Source organism: Stegostoma tigrinum, chromosome 35 (genome assembly GCF_030684315.1).
Source record: "Stegostoma tigrinum isolate sSteTig4 chromosome 35, sSteTig4.hap1, whole genome shotgun sequence".
Lineage (NCBI taxonomy): Eukaryota > Metazoa > Chordata > Chondrichthyes > Orectolobiformes > Stegostomatidae > Stegostoma > Stegostoma tigrinum.
The window spans coordinates 18314355-18337881 of record NC_081388.1 but is presented as its reverse complement, the minus strand read 5'-3'; the positions used below and the strand labels follow the sequence as shown (position 1 = coordinate 18337881).

General features: G+C 42.0%; 1 protein-coding gene across 1 annotated transcript; it reads right to left on the bottom strand.

Moving 5' to 3' along the window:
• Nucleotides 1–266: 266 nt before the first annotated feature.
• On the bottom strand, nucleotides 267–21741 carry LOC125447607 (breast cancer anti-estrogen resistance protein 3 homolog). The gene is made up of 10 exons (XM_048522161.2): nucleotides 21626–21741; nucleotides 19674–19802; nucleotides 17597–18042; nucleotides 16310–16407; nucleotides 14499–15121; nucleotides 13113–13228; nucleotides 12150–12321; nucleotides 9631–9742; nucleotides 8216–8419; nucleotides 267–5382 (listed from the first exon to the last, which is right to left on the bottom strand). The coding sequence occupies exons 2-10, from the start codon at nucleotides 19779–19781 to the stop codon at nucleotides 5210–5212; spliced, it is 2052 nt and encodes a 683-aa protein (XP_048378118.1). The 5' UTR covers nucleotides 19782–19802; nucleotides 21626–21741; the 3' UTR covers nucleotides 267–5209.
• Nucleotides 21742–23527: the final 1786 nt, after the last annotated feature.

Here is a 23527-nt window from a genome sequence, read left to right as displayed (position 1 = left end):
CTGAGCAAGTTTATTGGGCTATTATTCACAAGACATATTAAATTCAAGCCTTTTCTGCTTCTGGTGGATGTCTAAGAATTCATGGTTAAGATGGATATCACTTGGAAGAGGACCAACTATTCTGATGCTAATGTGTAGGGGACCAAGTGAAATATGATATACCAATTGTGTTAATTGTCTGGTCTGTTCATTGAGAAATTTCAGTCATATGATTAATGCAATACTGAATAGATATTTCCAACAAAACCTTTTATTCTGTTGATAAAACCTTTAATCACATGCACATTCTTGTCTGGTCACTAAGGGAAGGGAACCATTGCAACTGTATTGTTGGCAGTGATGTACTGGGTGAGTCTACAACACTTCAGTGTCGTCAGTGATTTTTATGACTGAATAGTCTCCCACAAATGCGTAAAGAATACGATCAGCTTCTGATTAATTTCCATCACAAAATAATGCTTCAAATGTGCAGCTCAATTGTTTAAATATCAGAACCTTGTTTGTTGTGGATTCAGTCTTGCATTCTGCACAACTGATTAACATTTTTGCCAAAACAATTCAACCGCAGAATACATGGTACAGCCCAAGTTTTCTGTTGATGGATCCTTACTGCTGAATCAGTTAACTCTGCACCGTACTAGATTCAAACTGAGATCTTCTCCAACTATCCCCTCAATAATTTGGCTGTGAGATTAGAGAAAGGAGAGAGTGGGGAACAAACTTGATGGACTAGCTTATTGTTTCCACTATTATTTTAACGACTGCATTGTTCATATTTTAGATAATTGTCAATTTCATCAAATTTCATGGATGGTATCTCTCCATGACACCTGACTAGATTTCTTGCCATATCATTCCAAAACCATCTCATTAGCCACCAACACAGTCCCAAAGTGTCCCTCTCGTCTGATGCTAGCCAGATTCTGTTACCCACCATATCCAGAAGAACTCATATTCAGGATTCGGCCAAAGTCCTTGCTAACAGTGAAATCTTTAAAAGGTTATTGTGCACCCAGACAAACACTGTCAGTCTGAATCTGCTATGCATGGTGAATTCTATTTCCCCTAGACTTCTCAGAGCAGGCGAAATTGGCACCTCGCTTTGTGGGCCGGGATCTGGTGGATGGAGTGATGTGGAGAAGGACCAACCTCTCGCCGCAGTACCATAAGCGGAGGCCACTGCACCAAATCCTGCCAGCCTTGGCCAAGGATGCTACTGGCTCAGTACGGACTCTGCTGTCCAGGGCAGTGGTTCCTGACCTTTTTAGTAATGTCACAATGTCACAAACAATTCCACAGCACATGCACTTTTTCTTCTACATAATCTCAATTTTGCCCTTTGGCCACATGCATTCAGAATGTTCATATTTTAGAATCAAACACACCGATCCCGCACTTTTGATCTGATTGTTTTTCATGAGTTTCAAAAGCTGTAATTTTGGTTGGACAGAATATTGGTTAAGCTGAAACAATGTTTTACATTGATTTTAATTACCTTTGTACGAAATTTCACAGCACACTTGGGCAGTTCTCACAGCACACTTGTTGAAAACAACTTGCTAGAGGAATCAGAGGAGTAGGAAAATTAACATTTTTGGGTTGGGACCTTCTTCAGAAAATGAAGAAGGGTCCTGAATGGAAATGTCAACTTTTCTACTCCTCTGATGCTGCTTGGCCTGCTGTGTTACTCCTGCTTCACACTGTGTTATCTTTGACTGCAGCAGTGGCAATTCCTACTATCTCTTGCCTAGAGGAATGCCCAGCACTGTTGAATTACCTGTTCCACTGCTCCAGGGTAACAGCCACCACTGTCTCTCTGCTACCACACCCTCTCTATCTCTGCAACCAAGGCTCACGTTCTGCCGCTCTCACTTTTGGAAGCAACATCTTCCCTCACTCGCTCTCACCCACCTTAATTCCTATTGCCATCAACCCAGTCTGCTCCCTGCACTGTACACTCATTGGCACTGGACAACTCACTACTATCCCTCACCTGTACCAGCATTAACAACTGTGCCACCTACTTTCATCTCACTCGATCTCTCCATTTCGCTTACTCTAGCAGGAAACAGCCTACAGTCAAATAGAAAGAGCCCCTCTGAGGAGAGGATCCTGAGGCTGACTGCCTCGTGGCCAATTTAACGTGCCCAAACTTTTGTACTGATATTGGAGGCAGCCATGGACTTAATGTACTGGGACCTTCTGGCTGAAAGCTGTTCTCCTTGATTTGATTAAAGCCTGTTGACAGTCATGACAAGAATCCTGGTTTTGTGTTTGCATTAAACAACAAAGCAAGACAGAAGTAATGTGAATGTGGCAGGTCCAGCTGAAGGGTCAAGGCAAATCAGGGGTATAGTGAACATCCAGATGCGCTCAAAGTGAGTTTTTTTTTAATTCAATTCACTTGTGGGATGTGGGCGTTGTAGGCTGGCCAGCATTTATTGCCCATCCCTAGTTGCATTCGAGAAGGTGGCGGTGAGCTTCTTGAACCACTGCAATCCACCTGTAGGTTGACCCACAATGCCCTAAAGGAGGGAATTCCAGGATTTTGATCCAGCAACACTGAAGGTTTTGTGATATATTTCAAAGTCAGGATGGCGAGAGGCACGGAGGGGGAACTTGCAGGTCTTGATGTTTCCATGCAACTTCTGCCCTTGTTCTTCTAGACAGAGTTGTTGTGGGTTTGGAAGGTGCTGTACGAAGATCTTTGGCAAATTTCTGCAGTACATCTCATAAATAATACACTGCTAATGAGTGTTGGTGGTGGAAGGAGTGGATGCTTATAGATGTAATGGCAATCAAGCAGGCAACTTTATCCTGAATAGTGTCAAGCTTCTTGGAGCTGTACTCATCCAGGCAAATGGAGAGTATTCCATCACACTCATGACTTGTGCCTTATAGAGAGGCTTTAGGGAGTCAGGAACTAACTTACTTGCCGTAGTATTCCTAGCTGCTGACTCAGTCTTCTAGCTACTGTTTATTTGGCAAGTCTATTTGAGTTTCTGGTCAATGGTAACCTCAAGGATGTTAATAATGGGGTATTCAGAGATGATAACATATCTGAATCTCAAGGGGTTGTAATTAGATTGTATCTTATTGGATATGGGCATTGCCTGGCATTTGTGTAGCATAAATGTTACTTGCCAATTGTCAGCCCAGGCATGGATATTGTCAAGTGAGGCTCAAAGGGGTAAGAGAACATCTCTGAGATGCAATCTGATAAATTCGAGACCTGCGTGCACAGGGGCAGGTACAAAGTTTCTATGCAGCAACTCTTCAATGCTGGTTGCTGGTATAGCTTTAAAGTGCGGACACATCCTATAAGCGGATTGGAAAAGTGCCATAAGGTTCCTAAGAGGTGTTGGATGCCAGTGGATGTGGGATGCTTGGAGTTGGAGTATGCCCTGGGACAACGTAGTCAGGTGTCCATTTGGCAACCCACAGGAGGAAACGTGAACTGAAAGTCGCCAGGGACCTGCTCTGACTTTCATGTCGGAAACTGTCCACGTCCTGTTTGCTTGTGGATGGCGGTAGGATGGAAAGCTACACCTTTAGAGGCAAGATTTGCAGTTGACAAGGCTGACAACAAGCAATAATTCCCAATAATTGGCATCTCATCACAATCAATGCCTGGAACTCTGTTTGAAAATGAAGTGAATTGCTCTTGATGGCAAGAAATGTCTTGCCTGACTTCTAATGCGATTTTCCCCAACTTCCTCACTACGGCCCAAGCCATTCAAGCCTCTAGATGAATTGTCCAATATGTACAACTGTCTGCTATTCACTCCAACCCTGCCTCCTCCCCTATCGATTTTGGAACCTGGAGCCTGTGGGTGTATCTTGTTTAAGGTCCTAGAATCCACGTGAGTACAACAGTTTAACTAGCATAAGAATCTCTTAAACAGTGCTAGCTGTGAAAAGACTGGAATGTTTTGTAATACATCAATTACTTCCATTTTAGTCTGTAATTTGTTTTTAGAACTTTAACCTTTAGAGATGTTTTCATTGCTATAAACCTAATAACCTGTGGAGGATGCATCAAATCCCAGAAGCTGTGTAAAGATGGCAGAAGTCAAATTTGTCCCAAAATCTTGGATATTTTAATTCTGAAGGTCATACCACCTAATAGTGGCACCTGACTGGCACAAGAATTTTTTTTTATCACAAATGCAGACAGTTTAACGCAGTGAATCTGTAAACATATTTAAGGAGAGGTTGATGTCTAATTAAGGCAGAGCTGAATTGTCCACTGGTCTTTTGACATTCTGTCAGCTCCCAAGGCAGGCAGTGCATTTTAGAAGCGGTTAATATTTACAAAGCATTTTGTTGAGCCATCATTAGATTATGGAAAGCGTGAAGTGAAACAGAAATCTTGATAGTACGGTGCGAGTAAATCAGGAGTAACTTGGCTCCATCACGTTCAGTGTCATGACCTGATATATCTGCAATGTTACCAGTTGTATTCACATGTGAAGCATTTACTGACCATAATGTTCTATTTATTTTATTCTAACCCAGAATAGTTTGTTGTTCCAAGTCAGCTACAAGCAGGTGATGAGTTCTGTTCAGGTTCAGGTTCAGTGAATACAAAACTAGATTTTTTTGCTTTGTACTTATCTCCCCCACTAGGAAGAATCAAAATAGCAATACTGGTCCCTCTGCAGGATGTACTGTACATGAAAAACCGAAAGAATTTTTTAAAAGCCTCTTGAAATGTGGACATTATTGATAAAGTGGATATTTATTGTGAAGCTGTAGTTGGTCTGGAGGGGATGATATTGAATTATCTTCCTGAACCACTGCAGTCTGTGCAGTGACTTTTTAAAAAAGTTCACTCACATCTTGTTATTAGGTAGGGAGTTCCAATATTTTGACCCAGCAACATGGCTATCACTCATACATATGAGTCAGGGTAGCACATGACTTAGAAGGATACCTAGACGTAGTGTTCTTTTGATTTGACCATCAACCTCATCCTTCTAGGTGGTAGAGGTCACAGAGTTGGCAGCTACAATCAAAGAAGGAAGGTTTCCGTGGTCACAAAGTAAAGTAATATTTGCTCATTGAGAAAGGAGATGAATGAACTGAAGATAAGAACGTATCCCATGTGTGATGCTGGATGCACACTTGATGTTTTCACTTTGTTCAGTAACGTCATGAGGGTATCAACAGCTATTTGCTTATAACAACAAGGGTCCACAATTCTGATCTATATTTCCGATGGTCCCAGAGGTTCTAGTTTCCGTGACAAGGCACTCAGGATTTGATCAAATTTTTCATATCTCTCAGTCCGACCAATATCAGTTACGTTGCTGCCCCAGAACAATCGTAAAGCAAATTCGGTCTTGAAAGCCTCTAACAATTCATCATTAGCGTGAAAATCTGCAAGGAAAAGTTAACATTTCATTTAAACATACAATGGAATTAATGTCACATCTGTTAGGGAAACTGCAGTACTCAGTTCAGTCACTGGACTAAGTTAACTTCTCTGTAATCTGTTCCAGCCCTACAACCGTAGTCTCTGCAATTGCCCAATTCTTGCCTCAGGCGCATTGTGAATTTTCCTCACCCCTCCATTGATGACCATGCTTTCAGTTGTCCAAGCACTTGAATTCATTCCCTGAACTCCTCTGCTGATCAATGTCTCTCTCCTCTTTAAAAACCTATCAATTTCATTAAGCTTTTGGTGTCTCATCTGATTATATTCTTATGAGGCTAGATGTCTAGTTTTGCTTAATGGTAATGTACAGTACTTGGTGTTTTGCTACATTGAAGACACTATATAAATGCAAATAGGAGCCACTGTTTATACAGTTTATTTATGCTAGTGATAAACATTTCAGACAGGAATCTGTAGCTTTGACTAAAAGTAGAGTCAATGGAAGAGGTTTTGAAACTGTAGGGGCAAAAGGGTAGAGATGATAAAGCAAAGAGGTTTGGAAGATTGTGTCAGAAAGTTAAACAGAAGGCATATGGGGGTTCTGCTCCTCATGCAAGAACAGGAGGAGAGGAGGAAATAGCCAACATTCCCTGCTCTTGTTCACCTCTCGGTGGCCTCTATGGGAAGTACACGTGAAATGTTCAGAACTTTTATTTCTGACTTCCAACAACTGCAGCATTTTGCTTTTATTATGTTAAGTGTAATGCATCATGTAGTCAAATAACTTACTGACATTCAACTGATCAGACCTTGCTGGAATATTGGCAAAAGTAAAGGAAGGTGATTTTAAAAAAAAATTTTAATGAATAAAGTAGGGATCAGAGAAATTTGAATCAGCCTAAAGCTGGTCACTATTAGTGAATTCTTATTTGACAGTTCTGGCCCCATGTGTAATTATCAAGTGTAGGTCTGTATTACGAAACAGAGCTGGTTACGTTACTTCAGTTAAACAGAGCAAGAATATGCAAGTTCTTGAACAGAGGCCTAAAGTGCTGGAATGTAGTCACAGCTCCTGCTGCAAAGCCCAAAAAAAAGGACTCCCTTTGATCCTACTCTCTCAGGAATGCAACCTACTTGACCCAGTGTGACACTTCCACTTCCTTTACTGTATCATTAAAGCACTGAATGATGATGGGAGATTGGCTTGACAAGGATTGTAGGAGAAGATAGAGAACACATTGTAATATCTGGCTGCTTGCAACAATACACAACTCTTACACCATGCAAGATTACATCCTAGTAGATATTGTTACAATAAAGGGGCTAGTGTTAGACAAGCCATGCCATTTAAAGTATGCTTTCTTCCAAAGTGAATCTTATACAAACAAAGAAACTAAACTCCAACCACTCTAGCCTTTCAGAACTCTATTCTCCATGTTCCTCTAATTCTAGTTCTTTGCATTTAAAAAAAAATCACTCTTTGGAAGCTGTGCCTTCCACTCCAAAGGCCCTAACCTCTGGAACTCCTCCCTAATTCTTTCTGTCTTTATCTCTGACTTTAACATATGCCTTAAACATCTACTTGTTTGGCTAAGCCTCTCTCTTTTCGGGGTTCCTTATCATTTGATATCCCTTGTGAATCACATTGAAATGTTCTGCACATCAGTACAGTTTAGGCTCTATTTAAATGCAAGACGGTGTTGTCATGAAGCAGATTTCAAGTCTGTCCAGGTCTAGCATAAAGACTCACAGGATCTATAATCCACCCACTGAAACCCAACCAGCAGTCTTAATTCAGCGCACCCAATTTATACTCGTATGGTATTTTGGACTGTGAACAGTGACCTCCAACTTACCGATTTTCCGGATTATCCGAAGTCAGGCTGGTTTTAGTGGCAGATCTGCTAACGCTACATTTGTGGAATATTGCAGGACTGGGTAGGGTCTGTGCAGGGGTAGCACAACGTGACCCTGCATTTTGAGTACTTCCCAGCGCAGTTCATCATGATTATTCAAGAATGAGTCAAAAAGGTATGTGCCCCTATATTTACATTTTTAAAAATTGCTATGTTGTGCAGTCCCAAAGCACTTTACAACCAATGAAGTATTTTTGAAGTTGTAATGCAGAAAAACACAATCAACGATTTACAGACAGCAAGGGAAGATGTTGCGTAGTGGTAATGTCATTATTTGGGTTCCCATAACAAATGACAGATGCTGAAATCTAAACTCAATTTATAAATATGGAATTAAAAGCTGGTTGAATGATGATTGTATAATCATTGGTTTTTACTATAGTTGACAATCTGGGTCAATGCCATTGAGGGAAGGAAATATGCCAGCCTTACTTGGTGGGACCTACAAGTGACTCCAAACCCACAGAAATGGAGATGACTCTCAAGTGCCCTCTAAAATGGCCCCTCAAGCCACTCAATTCAACAGCAATAAAGGGATGGGCAATAAATGCTGATCTAGCCAGTGATACCCACATCCATGGACAACAACAGTTAATCTATTTTAATGATGGTGGTTACCTCTTGCCTTAAACCTTACTATGGGATCTTGAGTCTCCTGTGAGGCAAGATAAGGCCTCTTAAAATCTCATCCAAAAGACAGCATCTCCAACAGTGCAGCACTAACTCAACATTGCACTGAAAAATCATTTGATTCACAGGTCTCTGGAGTGTTTGGCTTTAATCTATAATCTTCTAACCAAGAGCTGTCCACTGAGACATGCTGACAGATTAATTTCCATTGTTGTTATTTAACTCAAGACCAATAAGAAACATTGCTTTGGTGACTGTTAGGTTAAATACTATATTGTGAGAGGCCTACCTTTCAGTTTGGCCTCTGCATTGGCCCGATATGTTGCAGCATTCAATGTCACATTACGAGCAGCCTCCAGTGTCTTAAGCAGCATTGTGCAACCCTGATCTATGTTATCCCACGTTTCCAGAACATCAGACACTGATTGGCGCTCCATCAGCATAATGATGGGCAGAATGTGTGGAACAGTGGTATTTTGCAGAGGAAGCTCAACTGTGTTGAGAAAGAAAGAGACAGTAGGTGGTAGATAGAAATTCACACGTGTACAATGCATTGAAAATAATTTAACATGTATACGGTGCCTATCACAACCTGAAAGTACCCCAAAGCATTTTACAACTAATGAAGTACTTGTGAATTGTAGCCCCTCTTGTAATGTAGAAAACATGATAACCAATTTATGCATAGCAAACTCCTCCAACAAACAATATGGGAATGATAATCTGTAATAAATATATTAGCTGAATGATAGGCTTGGCAATGAATGAAGCTTTTGTTCGAATATGGCAGTTCTAATGTTCTTACTGGATTCAAAGCATTAACTCTGTTTATGTCCCTATGATGATGACAGACCTGCCAAGTTTCTCCAGCATTATCTGTTTTTAAGACAGCTAAGTACATGAAGTTGAAAGGCATAAAGTTGAAGTATGGTGTGAGAAAGCCTGGTGTGTAGCATAACACCAGTTACACTAAATAAAAACTGAAAGAATTGCAGATGCTGTAAATCAGGAACAAAAAGTTGCTGGAAAAGCTGAGCAAGCCTGGCAGCATCTGTGAAGGTAAAAGCCAGAGTTAATGTTTTGGGTCTGGTGACCCTTCCTCAGACCCTTCTGAGGAAGGGTCACTGGACCTGAAACATTAACTCTTTTTTTTCCTTCACACTAGCTACACTAGTTGGGCCTGAGTAAATTCTACACAAAATCAACAACAGACTGAAAGTATTTAAAATGATCAAAATAATGAGTTTACTCTATTCAGGTAGATATAACTTACACCAATGATCACAGTGATATGTTCTAACCAGCTGATAAATGAAACTTTGTCATCTATTCTCAGCTTTCAGAAAGGTACAGTCTAGTCTTTTTGTCTGCAGAGGGGTTTAGGAGTATCTACAGATCTGATATTGGTGTATTTCAGTAATTATACAATCAGCTGTGGTGTATCTGGCGTTACTTTTCAAAACAAAAAAAAACCCTATTCTTTTTCTGAAGGGTCACTGAACCCAAAATACTAACTCTGCTTTCTCTACACAAATGCTGCCAGACCTGCTGAGTTTCTCCAGCAATTTCTGCTTTTGTTTATAATCTTGTTGGTTTTGTGGGTGGATTTTCAGTTCTGAAAAATGTGAAATGTATTCCTGGGCCACTGGCCTGATTAAAGCTCTGCATCATTTGAGTGACTCTGCTCAGGCACAGAATACCTGCCTTTTCCCTCATTCAAGGATTTTGCAAAGGGTTTGAGCTCTTTTTCAAACTTGATAGCAGAAGCAGTGTGATTCCGGCGCAGAGTCCTCCACGTGTGCTCAAGACGCACGATCTGTTATATGGAAGGGAGGAACATTAGTTGTGCTACTTTTCTTGCTTCCCTAATTCCCCTTACACATTAACAGACGGGCATTATATTTTCATCAAATCTACATTAACCATCTGAAGAAGACCATCCCACCTAGACCAATCCCATCCCTATAACCCTGCATTTCCCACGGCTAATCCATTTAGCCTGCACAGCTTTGGACTATGGAAGGAAACTAGAGCACCCAGAGGAGAGCCACACAGACATGAGAAAAACGTGCAAACTCCACACAGACAGTCGCCCAAAGATGGAATCAATCCAGGTCCCTGGTAATGAGAGGCAGCTATGCTAACCACTGAGCTACCATGCCGCCCTATTTTTAATAGTAGGTGTGAGGATAAGCATCGTCACAAATGAGACAGTAGCCTGGTGGTATTTTTGCTTCATTGTTAATCCAGAGGTTCAGACAATGTTCTGAGGGCCAGGGCTTGAATGCCACCATGACAGATGGTGGAATTTCAATTCAATAAAAATCTGGAATTAAGAGTCTGATGATGACGACATCCACGAAACTGATTGTAGAGAAGAACCCAAGTGGTTCACTAATGAAACTACCCGCCTTACCTGGTCTGGCCTACATGTGACTCCAGACCCACAGCAATGTGGTTGACTCTGAACTGCCCTCAGGCAATAAATCCTGGTCTAACCAGCGATGCCTTCATCCCATTAACAAATGGAAAAAAAAACAGATGCCAACAATGGGAAAGCTGGCTGGATCAGCTGCTTATTAGGTGGTCAGCAGGTTTCTCAAACAGTCTTCAAAAATCCCATGTGTTGAAGCCCTGGATTTGCAAGAAATGCAATTTTTGGTCACCGTTGGGAGAGTGAAGGTGGCCATCGCCCCTCCAGCTGTGCTCTCTGTTACCCACAAATTGGGGCAGACAGAGGCCAAGCCTTCAGGCAGGCTGTCCTATTTTACCAGTTGGGAAGGAACAGTTCACTGACACAGGACAAGGCCCTGAAGTGGTCATTAGTTGACACTTAAGTGTCTTTTTTAGTTGGGAGACTGGAAGATTGATTAGGAGTCTTCACATCCAAAGTTTAGCTTCTGAGGCAGCAGGAAGGGGACAGCCTCCGTGCTGTCAATCTGCTGATTAATTGCTCTTCTGCCACTGCCCTGGAGGGACAATTTCAGTCATTTTGAGAGCTTAACAGTGCATCACTTTATATCCCCATTGCTATTGTGGTCAGAAGGAGTGTCATAGGAGGGTTGTACACGGTGACCCAGCACAAGTCCTAACCAGAATGGAGATGATTGGCCAAAAGTCCTGTTGATCACCTCTCCAGTCTGCTGTGCTGGAAGAACTGGTTATACATGCAAAAACTATCTTCCACTTCCTGTAATTTGCTGGAAAGATCACCAAGATGAGTTGCTGAGTTTTGTTTGCAGCAATATATAGTTTCTTTTTCTTTTTAAACAGACTGTAAACAGATGTTAAAATGTGAGGCTGGATGAACACAGCAGGCCAAGCAGCATCTCAGGAGCACAAAAGCTGACGTTTCGGGCCTAGACCCTTCATCAGACCCTCTGATGAAGGGTCTAGGCCCGAAACGTCAGCTTTTGTGCTCCTGAGATGCTGCTTGGCCTGCTGTGTTCATCCAGCCTCACATTTTATTATCTTGGAATCTCCAGCATCTGCAGTTCCCATTATCTCTGTAAACAGATGTTTTTTGCTGTAAATTAGACTTTGTTGTGAGTCCGGCTGTAAATCCTGCCCTTTAAAGGCAATGCCACGGTGTGGTCAACAGACACCTTTTTTTTTTTTCTTTTTCGCCCCCCCCCCCCCCCCCCCCCACCTTTAGCCTTTCCAGAGCTAACTTCAGTGAGAGAAAACAAACAGCTCCCCCCCAATGCCTTAGTGAGAGTGGAAAAATAGAATACAAGAGCAGAAAGTTACATATCAGCTACATAAAATTCTGGTCGGATCTGTGGAGTACATTTAATAGGGAGCATGTCTCTCAGCCTTGTACTGACTATAGTCCATAAGCACCATAATGGTAGTAATACTTCAAGGTAAAACCAAGAGGAAAGGTCACATTAACTTGGATTGTATTGTCTTAAGTACCAAGGATTGAGGGCAATTTGATTAGTTAGGAAGTGGAAATTGTGTATATTGGGAAGAAAAAAATTATGGCTACGTAGAAAGAGTGTGGGGCTGATGTGATAGCCCTTTTGTAACTGCTATCCAAAATGGGATGGGACAAAGGGTAAACCATGCTGAATGATTCAACTATTATTCACTTTGAACTAGACACTGGTCTCAACAGAAAGCCTACAAATGGCTCACAAATAGTATGGAAAAGCAAGAAGCAGACTCAAAGAATGTGAAAGAATGGCAAGTAACTAAACAGCAGGAGTGATAGAGAATACCTGGGGCAGCTCCAATGCTTTCATAATGGCTGAAAGTCCGAAGAGATCTCCCATGGAGTCTTTTAGCTCTACAGCCAGTTGGATAATTTTATGAAGGACCGCAGACCTTTGTCCAACACTTCCTGTGCAGCCCAAGATGTCCACAGCAATGCCCAGGGCTATTAAATAATGTCTGAAAAATGGAAAACAGAGGTAACAAAGAAGTCTTAAGCTATTGTTGTGGTCAAGCATGTTCTGACAGATGATGAATATGCAATCTGAATTCTGTTTCTGTCTTTATAAGCTCTACCTGACTAACCAAGAATCTAGAGCATGTTGTGTTCCAATTGGTGTTAAAATATGGTTGCAGTCACCCGTTCCCCCACCCCAGCTGTGTTGGGATCCATAATCACAATGAACATAGGTGCCTCCTTCTAACCTGTGAAGAAAAATCAGAGTTAACATTTCAGGGCCAGTGACTTTTCCTCAGAAAGGACGGTGGTTAGGAAAATGTTGGTTCATACAGACAAGTCAGGGTGGAAGGGAGGAAGGAAGGAGTAAACCATAAAGCGTGGATAGAGTCCAAAGAGAGAGAAGAACAGTTCAACAGATGAAGGAGTTGATAACAATCTGACTAGGAGGATGAATAGCTGTTAATGGAAGCTGTCAGTGGCTAACAATAAAGGTACTGTCTAGACCATTGTCAATCGTTGGAAAACCCCATCAGGTTCACTAATGTCCTTGAGGGAAGGAAACTGCCATCCTTACCTGATCTGGCCTACATGTGACTCCAGATCCACAGCAAAGTGGTTGACTCTTAACTGCTCTGAGCAATAAATGCTGTCTAGCCAGCAACACCCTCATCCAGTGAAAGAATTTTTAAAAATTGTAACGGCAGGCTGTGTGATAACAAGACCTAGTGTGTGGGGTAGGGGGCTCGGACAGAGCTAAGGCACTAATTTGTTGTTGTCATTTGAGTGTTACCTGTCCTGGAGGTCCATCCTCAGCTGGTGCCCATGGGGTAATGTGATCAGATCCAGCCCTGAGCTCACTCCCATCATCATCTTCTGTTCCAAGGATACGTTGACGATCCGAGCAACCTACAAAAGAAAAACACCAGTGTTTTAATCTAAGGAAAACACTATCAATCTATCTGTTCTACTCGACAACATGAGCTCACTGTGTTTTTGGTGGCATCTCCTAATTCTAATGGTATCTATTTATCCGAATAGCAACTTTAAAATAGATGCTGCCAACTAATTCATAAGCTTTGGTACAGAGTACAAGGCAGCAAGTCAGCTACGAAAGTAATAGGAGAGAGCATTATATTGGACGACCATTCTATGCCCATGAGCATGCTTTGAGAGCAGGGTCGTTGTGAAAGCAAACAGATGAATTTGTTCCCCCTGCTACCACCAGCCTAGACTAAGGATTCCATATAAAATGTGTTTACCCCAATGCACAATGAAATATTTAATATTTGATAGAGTTCATAGCCTGCTGTCCAGAAACAGGCAGCTACAATCCAACTGGTCTATGCGGTATTAATGCTGTACACAAACCACCTCAATCTCATCCTATCAGCACAACCTGCTTTTCTTTCTCTTCCCCCCCCCCCCCCCCCCCCCTTATATGTATGTACAGTTCCCCCTTTAAAACGTATCCACATACCTGGCACAACTTCTGTTTTTTTTAATTGAAAAAGTTCAACATTCTCACCACTTTCCAGGTAAAGATGGTTTTCTTCCTACCCTTACTGGATGTTTTCTTTCACAAATGTGGGCATCGCTGGCAAGAGCAGCATTTATTGCCCATTCTTAACTGCTCTTCAGAGAACAGTTAAAGGTCAAGAATATTGCTACGGATGTGGAGTCACATATGCATCAGATCAGGTAAGGAAAGATTTCCTTCATCAAAAGGGCTTTAAGAACCAAACTGGTTTCCACAATAATCATTAATTGTTGTCAAGGTCAACAATAGCGAGATTAACTTTCAATTGTCTAATGTTATTAATTGAACTTAAATTCCATGCCACCAGAGCACTAGTTTCGGCCTCCACAGTACCTGTCATGACATTGCCACTCTATCATAGTCTGCTACAAGTTTATTAGTGATCATCTTATATTTATGATCCCATATTTTTGGTCACCTTGACCAACGGCAGCAACGTGTATTCACCTAGCCTATCAAAATCTGTCATAATTTCCAAGAGTCACCTCCTCAGCCTTCATTTCCAAAGAAAAGAAAAATTGCAATAATTTAAACTCTAGGTAATTGATTCAAAGACATAAATGAACAATGTGTCTGAAGGTTCTTGTTGCGTTAAGGTACTGAACAGTTTTACGGGGCAATCAGTTAATCACTAGTTACCTCACAGTCCACTTTCAGAATATGTTGTGCTGTAGTTTTTGCATCATGTTCAGAAAATATTTCTTTGAGGCGTCTAAGCACAGATGGATCAAGAGGTTTGTTGTCAACAGGAAGTAAGATGGAAGTAAAACTATCAAGTTTAAATGAACTTGTGGTCTCAATTTGAGGCCACATGAATGACCAGTCCCCATCATCATCTTCATTATCTTCTTCACGGTGGGTCTTCATTGAAGCTGAATATGCATCCAAATCCAGAAGACTAAAATCAGTGTCTGTCCTACGGATCCGGCTCTTTAATCGCTCCATGGTTCGTAACCTCTCCATGTGAGTGTGGATCTGACCAGCCTGAGGAACATGTGGCACTAGCTCACAATAGACATTTCCATCCAAAGTTGGATCCATTACTGTGTCCAGAATCATGGCAGATGGAATTCTGAGTGGTTTTGGGGGAGCCTTGCAGTGTAACTGCCCATCAGAACCTCTCAGTACCATACTATTCTGGCAGCCAAAGCGTTTTAGGAATACTTTGGGGTTGATTAGTGGGTCACTCCCTGTTCTATACATTAGTGATGACGGACGTACTGATTTGTATGTTCCGTTTGCTCCAGTAACGTCTTTGGGTCCTGTTGCACACACAAAGACAATAAATCGAACTGTTAATAAAATAACTAAGTGATGGCCATCTCAGTTATTTGCTTCGCTCCCTTCTTTGTGGGCCCCTTGTGAAGTGGATGAATACCGGTCTCCTGTACTGCTGTAATCCGGCCACTGGGAATATACCAGATTGTCTTGTACCCAACTTACCCACATTTGTCTACTCCACAATTCCTCACATGAAATTACTTTCCTTGAATTTAGCTTTTAAAATGCTGACTGAGAAAGGTTGAACGGTCACTACAGAATGATGCAGTCAGCTCATCTTACTGGCACTTTGAAGAGATGCTCTTTTCCCATGCAAATTCTTCCCTTTCCAATATTTACTGAATCTATTGAACTGCTTCCACTATTCATTCATTCTATATCACAGCAACTCACCATTTTAATAAGTGTTGATTCTTTTTGACAATCACCTTAAATCTGTGTCCTCTGTCTGCTGATCCTTCTGGTACTGGAAACAATTTCTTCTTTATTCTATCAAAGTCAGTTTATAATTTTGAATACCTCTATCAAATTTGCCTTTATGATCTGCACTACATAAGGTTGGGAGACCATGCTTTAATTCCCTTGTTCTTCCTCACACTATCTGCTGTATTTAGTAGCTGTGGCCCTTTTTGGTCTGGAAGTTCTGGGTTGTAATCTCATTGGGTGTCTTTACACAAGATTGGCTGACACTCCAGTGCAGATTGCCAGAGATGCCATCCTTTCTTGAGATACTAAGTAGAGGTCCTGTAGGCTGTCCAGATGTAAGTTATAAGCCACAATTGGAAGATAACAGGTTTGACATTCATAAAAATGGCCTGAAGGGCATTTCGTCCAAACTTATGCAACTTGTTTGGAACAGGAGGAAGTCATTTGATCCCTTGAGCCTGTTCCCTACTTCTGGGCCAGGGAGCCCAGGTACAAGTCCCACCTCCTGAGGTGTGTCATAGCATGTCTGACCTGGTCGATTAGAAAATACCTATAAACATATTCTGTCTTTGTAATTTAACCCCCTTCATTCCAGTATAATTTGGTTCACAACAGAAGACATGACCAATCAGAATTGCTAATCTACAGTTAAAATACGATATCTGAGGCAGGAGGAGAAGAATTCAGTTAAAAATGAGAATATATACGAACATGCAAGGAATTCAGGTTTAAAATGACCTCACCTCCTGAAAGGTAGCTGTCGGACTGGGCAGACTGCAATGGCTTTTTGTCATTCCCATAGTCCAGAATATTTGGATGACTGCCACTTTTGTCCTTATTCCTACAATAAAAACCATTAGTAAACACAGAAGTGGCACTGTTAGTAATCCTTCAACTGCTCCCTGTCCCATCTATGACTAACATTACAGTAATATCTCAGATAATCTGTCAGGTAGAGTGCTAAACCGTATTGTAAATTAAATAAATTCTTGCATTTATAATCACATCTTCCATAACGTCATGTTCCCAAATTGCTTTACAATCAAAGTATTCATTTTGATGCAGCGCAGTCACTATTGTAATGTAGAAAACTTGTTCAAGAGCTTTACGTAGATTCTCGTGGATAAATTTACCTCTTCATTTCAGCAAACTCTACAGTAACAACAGTGGAAGTTTAGAATAGGCCACCTGTCATGAACTAGGCATAGCATGAAATAGCCAAAATGAATGCTCTCCTCACCCAACGGCCAACATTTTAGCAGGGCTCATTGGTCTAGGAGTGACAGCACCAGCTGATTTTTGTCTTCCTCATCCAGAGGTGCTAAGGAATACCCTACTCATGTCCCTGCTGTGATCAGCAAAATAATAACAACAGTGCTTCTAAAAGATCTTTAACATGGTACAACATCCAAGACATTTCATAATAGTTTTACAGAGAAAAATAGACACCAAGCCACAAAAAAAAATTTGAACAGGTGATTGTAAGCTTGATTAAACAGCGTCTTAAAGAAGAAAAGAATAGTACAGAGGAGAGGAGGTGGGAAAAATGAGTTCCAGGGCTTAACGCCTAAAAATTGCAGAAGTCATAGCTGCCAGTGGTGATTAACATTGTTATCTCTTTGCCACTTCAACTCGGGTAAACTGGAAGAGACAGAGTGTAATGGTGCAAGAAGTTACAAAGGTCTGCAGGACTGAGGCCACGAAGGGTTTTGAAAACCTAGAATAGGAATTTTAAAATCTGAGTGTGGCTGGAGCAAGAGATTATGTGGGCCAATGTGCACAGGTCTAATAAACAGACTTTTGTAATTCAGGCAGGAATGTTTTGGAAAAGCTAATGTTTATGCAGGGTGGAAGATGGGCAGCTGCCCAGGAGAGCAATGGAATAGTCACGTCCAGACATAACAATGACAAAAACCATGAAATGAATCTGTAATCTTCTTATCTGTATAACTTCTCCTAAGCCTTGCGCTAAGCCATCAAAAGTTAAGTATGAGTACTTTGGTCTGGTTGGTAGTATATGGATTAAGTACCTTAAAAGATTTCCATCCGCAGTCAGCTGGTCCAAAGATACTCCTTCAGACAGATTTAAGCTGAATCTTTTATTCTGATCAGGGCTTTTGGTTGTCAATTCAATCTCATGCTTTCTTTGATCTGATGCTCCTCTGTATTTTTCTTCAATGCATCTCAAGGGGACAACGCGGTTTATTGGATGAAAAATTATTGCTCCACTGTCCTCAGAAATTGGCTTGCGGTTTCCTACATAAAACCGCACTAGTGCTGGGAGGTTATCAAAGCTCTCCTGTTCAAACTGGAAGAGCACACGGGTATAGGACTCCTTACGCCGGAGGACCACACGAATGATCTTGAAATGGAGAGGTTCATGCTTCCAGGTGCAGCTTAACACGTAGTCTCCAGGGCTGGAGTGAGATTCTCGAATGAGGAAGTCTCCATCTCTTTCCATTAGTGCCTCTGCTACCTAAAATTATTAAGAGAAAATGAGCATCCACCTAGTACACAGCAATTATTGCTAATCAATTTCTTGCCCTTTTGAACATGTATCATTTCAGTCACAGAATTTTGGCACACTAATGGAGTGCTGTCACATTTCAGGCATGCATTGTCAACATGAAATGATGCCTGGTCAATCCTGTAAAAGGACTAGATAGATTGCTTGCCCTGAAACCATCCTAAAGGAGGCTAGCGAAATGGGATTCCTTGCAAAACACCTAAGGGGCATTACCAGAATAACAAGATCTGAAAGTAGGTACTGTGTCACCACCTTCAATAAAACCCTAGAGTGGAACTCCCAGATGGGATCTCCAAGCAGACCTCTACTCTGATCTCCAAATTTTGACTCCAGAGAGGTCTATATTTACAATTCCTGATAACTCAAGCAGGCTATTGGTGTCACCTTTACCATCTGAAGCATCTTACAATGTCATGATGGAATTCCCTTCAAATATTGCTATTCAATTACACTAGTAAGCCTGGTACACAGTTTTCTATTTCTCAGGTCTTTTTCCTATGTCATGAAAATATCAAAACACGAAATATTGATTTTTAATCTCACCGTCCAAGTTAATAGCATGAAACAAGGGTCTTTTTCCAGGCTTTATAACTCTGGCTCTGAAACCGTGCTAACAAAAAGTGTGAAGCCGGATGAACACAGCAGGCCAAGCAGCATCTTAGGAGCACAAAAGCTAACATTTCGGGCCTCGACCCTTCATCTAGGCCCGAAATGTCAGCTTTTGTGCTCCTAAGATGCTGCTTGGCCTGTTGTGTTCATCCAGCTTCACACTGTTATCTTGGATTCTCCAGCATCTGCAGTTCCCATTATCTCTGAAACTGTGCGTTCATTTACATTTTCTTTCAACAGGACACTATCCCCTTGCAAATTTGTGCGACTGTCCATGTAGCCAAAGGCTGTATACTTGAAATTGAGTCTTTGTTAACTTTCCTCAGGTGTAAGCAGGTAATGAAACGAAGTTTTAAAAAAAACCTTAAGATAACCTTGTGATTGGCTCCTTACTGCTACAGTAGAAATTAGTTAGCTACATTTTAACTTGAAAGAGGTATAGCCTCGTGTTAAACAGAACACACAAACCTGCAAGATTTTAAAAAAGCCAATTCATCCCAACTCAAGTGGTTATAACACATTCTTCCTTTGGCTGAATATGCCGCCTTGTTATAAGAGGAAAAACTTCAGAGCTATAAAGTCTTCCTAATACAAGTTGTTGATTAAATAGGGGGAGGACCACAACACAGACCTGTCCGTAAAGAATCACAGAATGGACATTCTGAGACGAGACCAGGTTAATCAATGTGGAAAACTGAAATGTCACACTTGTGCTGTAACAGTGCATCTTTGGGTCTGGGATCAAGACGGTAGAAGGAGTGACTCTATATATAACTCATACCATACCCAAAGATGGAAGGATAGAAACAAATGTTTCTTTCTCTGGAACAAATGGGGAAAGAATTTAAAAATCCTCATTCAAATATATTTTGTTTGAAATAATACTTTTCAGTTGGCAAATTATTGAAACACTGAAGCTTTAACATGGCAGTTTACAATATGATACAGTGAAATGGCCAGAGATGTCTAACCTGCCGTGGAATAGGACCATGAAACCAAGCATGGCTGCGAAGGTCATCAGTGCTCAGTTTTAATTCCTCCTCCAGCTCCTTCATCAATGGATCTTTTTCAGAACCCATTATGAGTAGATCAGTAACTGACTGAAAAGAGCAGATTAATTAGGTTAGTGTCAAGTGTTTCTAACACAACAGCCCAGCTGGCTCTGTTGTTCAGAGAGGTAGAGTTCCTACCACTGAACCAGGAGGCCTGGATCAAGACCCACTTGCTCCAGAGGCACAAACTCCGAACAGATTATTTAAACAATTTGTCTAATCAATTAAAAATAGCCCAGCTGCCTGAATGTTATTTACTGTTGTCACATGTACTGCAATATTAGTGGAAATAAAAAAAAGTGTTGTTTTGCACACTATACAGGCAGATTGTACCATACAAAGTACATTAGGGTAGCAGAACACAGTGCAGAATTCAGCGTTACAGCAGCAGAGAGATCAGAATTAACAATCGAAAGGTCAGTTCAGAAGTCTGATAGCAATAGGGGAAGTTTGTTTATAATTGAATTGTATTGAGTTGAAGCAGCTTTGTCAGAGCAGTTTTTTTGCCTATGAGTCAGAAATTTAAGTCAGTTAAAATCCCATGCCAATCTTGAGAACAAGACCTCAGCTGCACTGCCAGTGGAGGACAGGCAAAGCGCTACACGAGTAAAAAGGTGCGATCATTTGGATGAGATGTTAAATCATTGTCCCAAATGCCCCTTTAGTTGAATCCAAAAATCGTTGAAACTAATTGGGAAAAAAAATAGGAGAGGAGAGATGTCCATCCTAGTGTCCTGGCCAATATTCATGCCTCAAACAACATCACTAAAACATCTTTAGGTCTTCACTGTTCATGGACACCAACCGTGCATAAACTGGTTGTTGTGCTTTCTACTTTGTAACACCAATTATACCTTAAGACATGCTTCACTGTTTATAAACAATTTGGGACATCCTGTAGATGTGAAAGACACTAGATTAATACAAGTCAGGCACAGATCAGGCAGCAAGATTTTATATTTATTCTGCATCATCCCTTTTATGGACACAATTTATACTTCAGCACCTTTACACAAGACTAGTAAAATACCTTGTGTGTCAGCAGCTTAATGGGGAACCAATGATTTCTTGGAGCACAGTCCTACTAAATTGTAGAGAGTAGTTAGGCAGTTTCTGGTGCTTATACTCATGTCTACCATTTTGTTAAAATTAGTGAAGGAGAACAAAACATTGCCTTAGATTGGAACAGACAAATGTATTGGTGCAAGACTCAGTACAAGTCAGAGGGTGTGTTTGTACAGTATTTGTTCTAACCATCTGACTCATGTGTGACTTTGCCATTTTCTCAACTAAGTTCAGTCTCTCTTACAGAAGAGTACAACATACCTCATCAGTAACCCAGCAGCCTCAACTAATGCGAATCGGTCCAGATGACAGGACAAAAGACACTCAGTGGGGACAGTGAAACCGATGCATACTACACTTCCACGGCAGTCCTTAACTAGCAGCCTCTGAATGAAACTCCCTACCACCCCAAAAACGACAACAACATAGCCCCTTTACAAGGGCAAGGCACAGTTGGCAAGTGGACAAACAAAGTCATCTGCAACAATTCATTCACAAAAAAAAGATGCTGACTGAAGCTTAAGTGGCAAAAAAAACTACAGGATATTCAAAAATTAAGAAGCCCTTCAAGCAATATTCTCTATTATAGAACAAAATTTACATTTTCCAGATGACTGCACAAGGGCCTGAACATGCGATTACTGGTTCATACAAGTTTGCCACAACCTCTCCTCCCTGTAACAGAATAAAACCTCACAGTATCTTCATCAATCACATTCCAAACATTTTTTGCACAAGGCCTTGGTTTGAAGTGCTGTTCTGTGGGAAAAAGAGCTATTATTTATTTTATCAATAGCAAAACCTACCTTTTCAGCTCATTGCTCCTCTTCTGACCCATTGATCATGACACACAACCATTTACTTTGGTGGTTTGGTTCACTGTTCCAAAGAACACCTCAATTTAGCCCAAGGGAGCTGCACCTCTAGGTGAAACTATTTGCTTGAAAGGTACAAGGGGTCTATAGAGAACTGGGCATAATAGTTAACAGACAAAGGAGGTGCCATATCAATGACATAGCAATGCCACTCATTTTTCTGACATGATTGCATATCAAACAAAGTGATAAAATGTGTTTCTGTTGAGTTTGCTGATTTTGTGAGTGGATTGACAAATACAAGCAGAGCACCCCTTCAAAATATGGAATATTCCAGTGCACCACTCCACCCTTAGCACACTTGACAGCAAATCTGTGAAATTTTATTGCTTATCATTCAGGCCTGTAATTGGTGAGACTATGTGATCTGTACTTCTTCTAGGCCTATCGGCTCAGACCAAGTGTTGCTCTTGGCCTTTTGGCTGTGGCGGCTTGGCTGCAATCACGTGCTGGGGCTTTTGCCTCAGTGACAGGACCCTTTGTGTGGGAACAACAACTTAAAAACCACCCCCCCTCCCCTCTCTCACAGCTGTGTAATCCAGGGTTGCCAACCCTATAGTATTGGCCTGGGGTCTCCAGGAACAAAACACTAATCTCCAGAATAAGATAATAAAATGTGAGGCTGGATGAACACAGCAGGCCAAGCAGCATCTCAGGAGTGCAAAAGCTGACGTTTCGGGCCTAGACCCTTCATCAGAGAGGGGGATGGGGTGAGGGTTCTGGAATAAATAGGGAGAGAGGGGGAGTCGGACCAAAGATGGAGAGAAAAGAAGATAGGTGGAGAGAGTTTAGGTGGGGAGGTAGGGAGGGGATAGGTCAGTCCAGGGAAGACGGTCAGGTCAAGGGGGTGGGATGAGGTTAGTAGGTAGATGGGGGTGCGGCTTGGGGTGGGAGGAAGGGATGGGTGAGAGGAAGAACAGGTTAGGGAGGCGGAGACAGGTTGGACTGGTTTTGGGATGCAGTGGGTGGTGGGGAAGACCACCCAAGACATTTTTCCATCCCCACCCCTGTCTGCTTTCCGGAGAGACCACTCGCTCTGTGACTCCCTTGTTCGCTCCACACTGCCCTCCAACTCCAACACACCCGGCACCTTCCCCTGCAACCGCAGGAAATGCTACACTTGCCCCCACACCTCGTCCCTCACCCCTATCCCAGGTCCCAAGATGACATTCCACATTAAGCAGAGGTTCACCTGCACATCTGCCAATGTGGTATACTGCATCCACTGTATCCGGTGTGGCTTCTTCTACATTGGGGAAACCAAGCGGAGGCTTGGGGACTGCTTTGCAGAACACCTCCGCTCAGTTCGCAACAAACAACTGCACCTCCCAGTCGCCAACCATTTCCACTCCCCCTCCCATTCTTTAGATGACATGTCCATCATGGGCCTCCTGCAGTGCCACAATGATGCCACCCGAAGGTTGCAGGAACAGCAACTCATATTCCGCTTGGGAACCCTGCAGCCTAATGGTATCAATATGGACTTCACCAGCTTCAAAATCTCCCCTTCCCCCACCACATCCCTAAAGCAGCCCAGTTCGTCCCCTCCCCCAACTGCACCACACAACCAGCCCAGCTCTTCCCCTGCACCCACTGCATCCCAAAACCAGTCCAACCTGTCTCTGCCTCCCTAACCTGTTCTTCCTCTCACCCATCCCTTCCTCCCACCCCAAGCCGCACCCCCATCTACCTACTAACCTCATCCCACCTCCTTGACCTGTCCGTCTTCCCTGGACTGACCTATCCCCTCCCTACCTCCCCACCTAAACTCTCTCCACCTATCTTCTTTTCTCTCCATCTTCGGTCCGCCTCCCCCTCTCTCCCTATTTATTC

What these genes read in the sequence shown, in the direction of transcription:
- LOC125447607 (XM_048522161.2), bottom strand. Translation starts at nt 19,781, where the DNA reads ATGGGTTCTGAAAAAGATCCATTGATGAAGGAGCTGGAGGAGGAATTA. An exon ending in GCGGATGGAAATCTTTTAAG is followed by an intron (nt 16,408 to 17,596) that starts GTACTTAATCCA and finishes TTTTTATTGTAG; the next exon opens with GAATAAGGACAAAAGTGGCA. An exon ending in ATCCTTGAATGAGGGAAAAG is followed by an intron (nt 8,420 to 9,630) that starts GCAGGTATTCTG and finishes TTCTCAACACAG; the next exon opens with TTGAGCTTCCTCTGCAAAAT.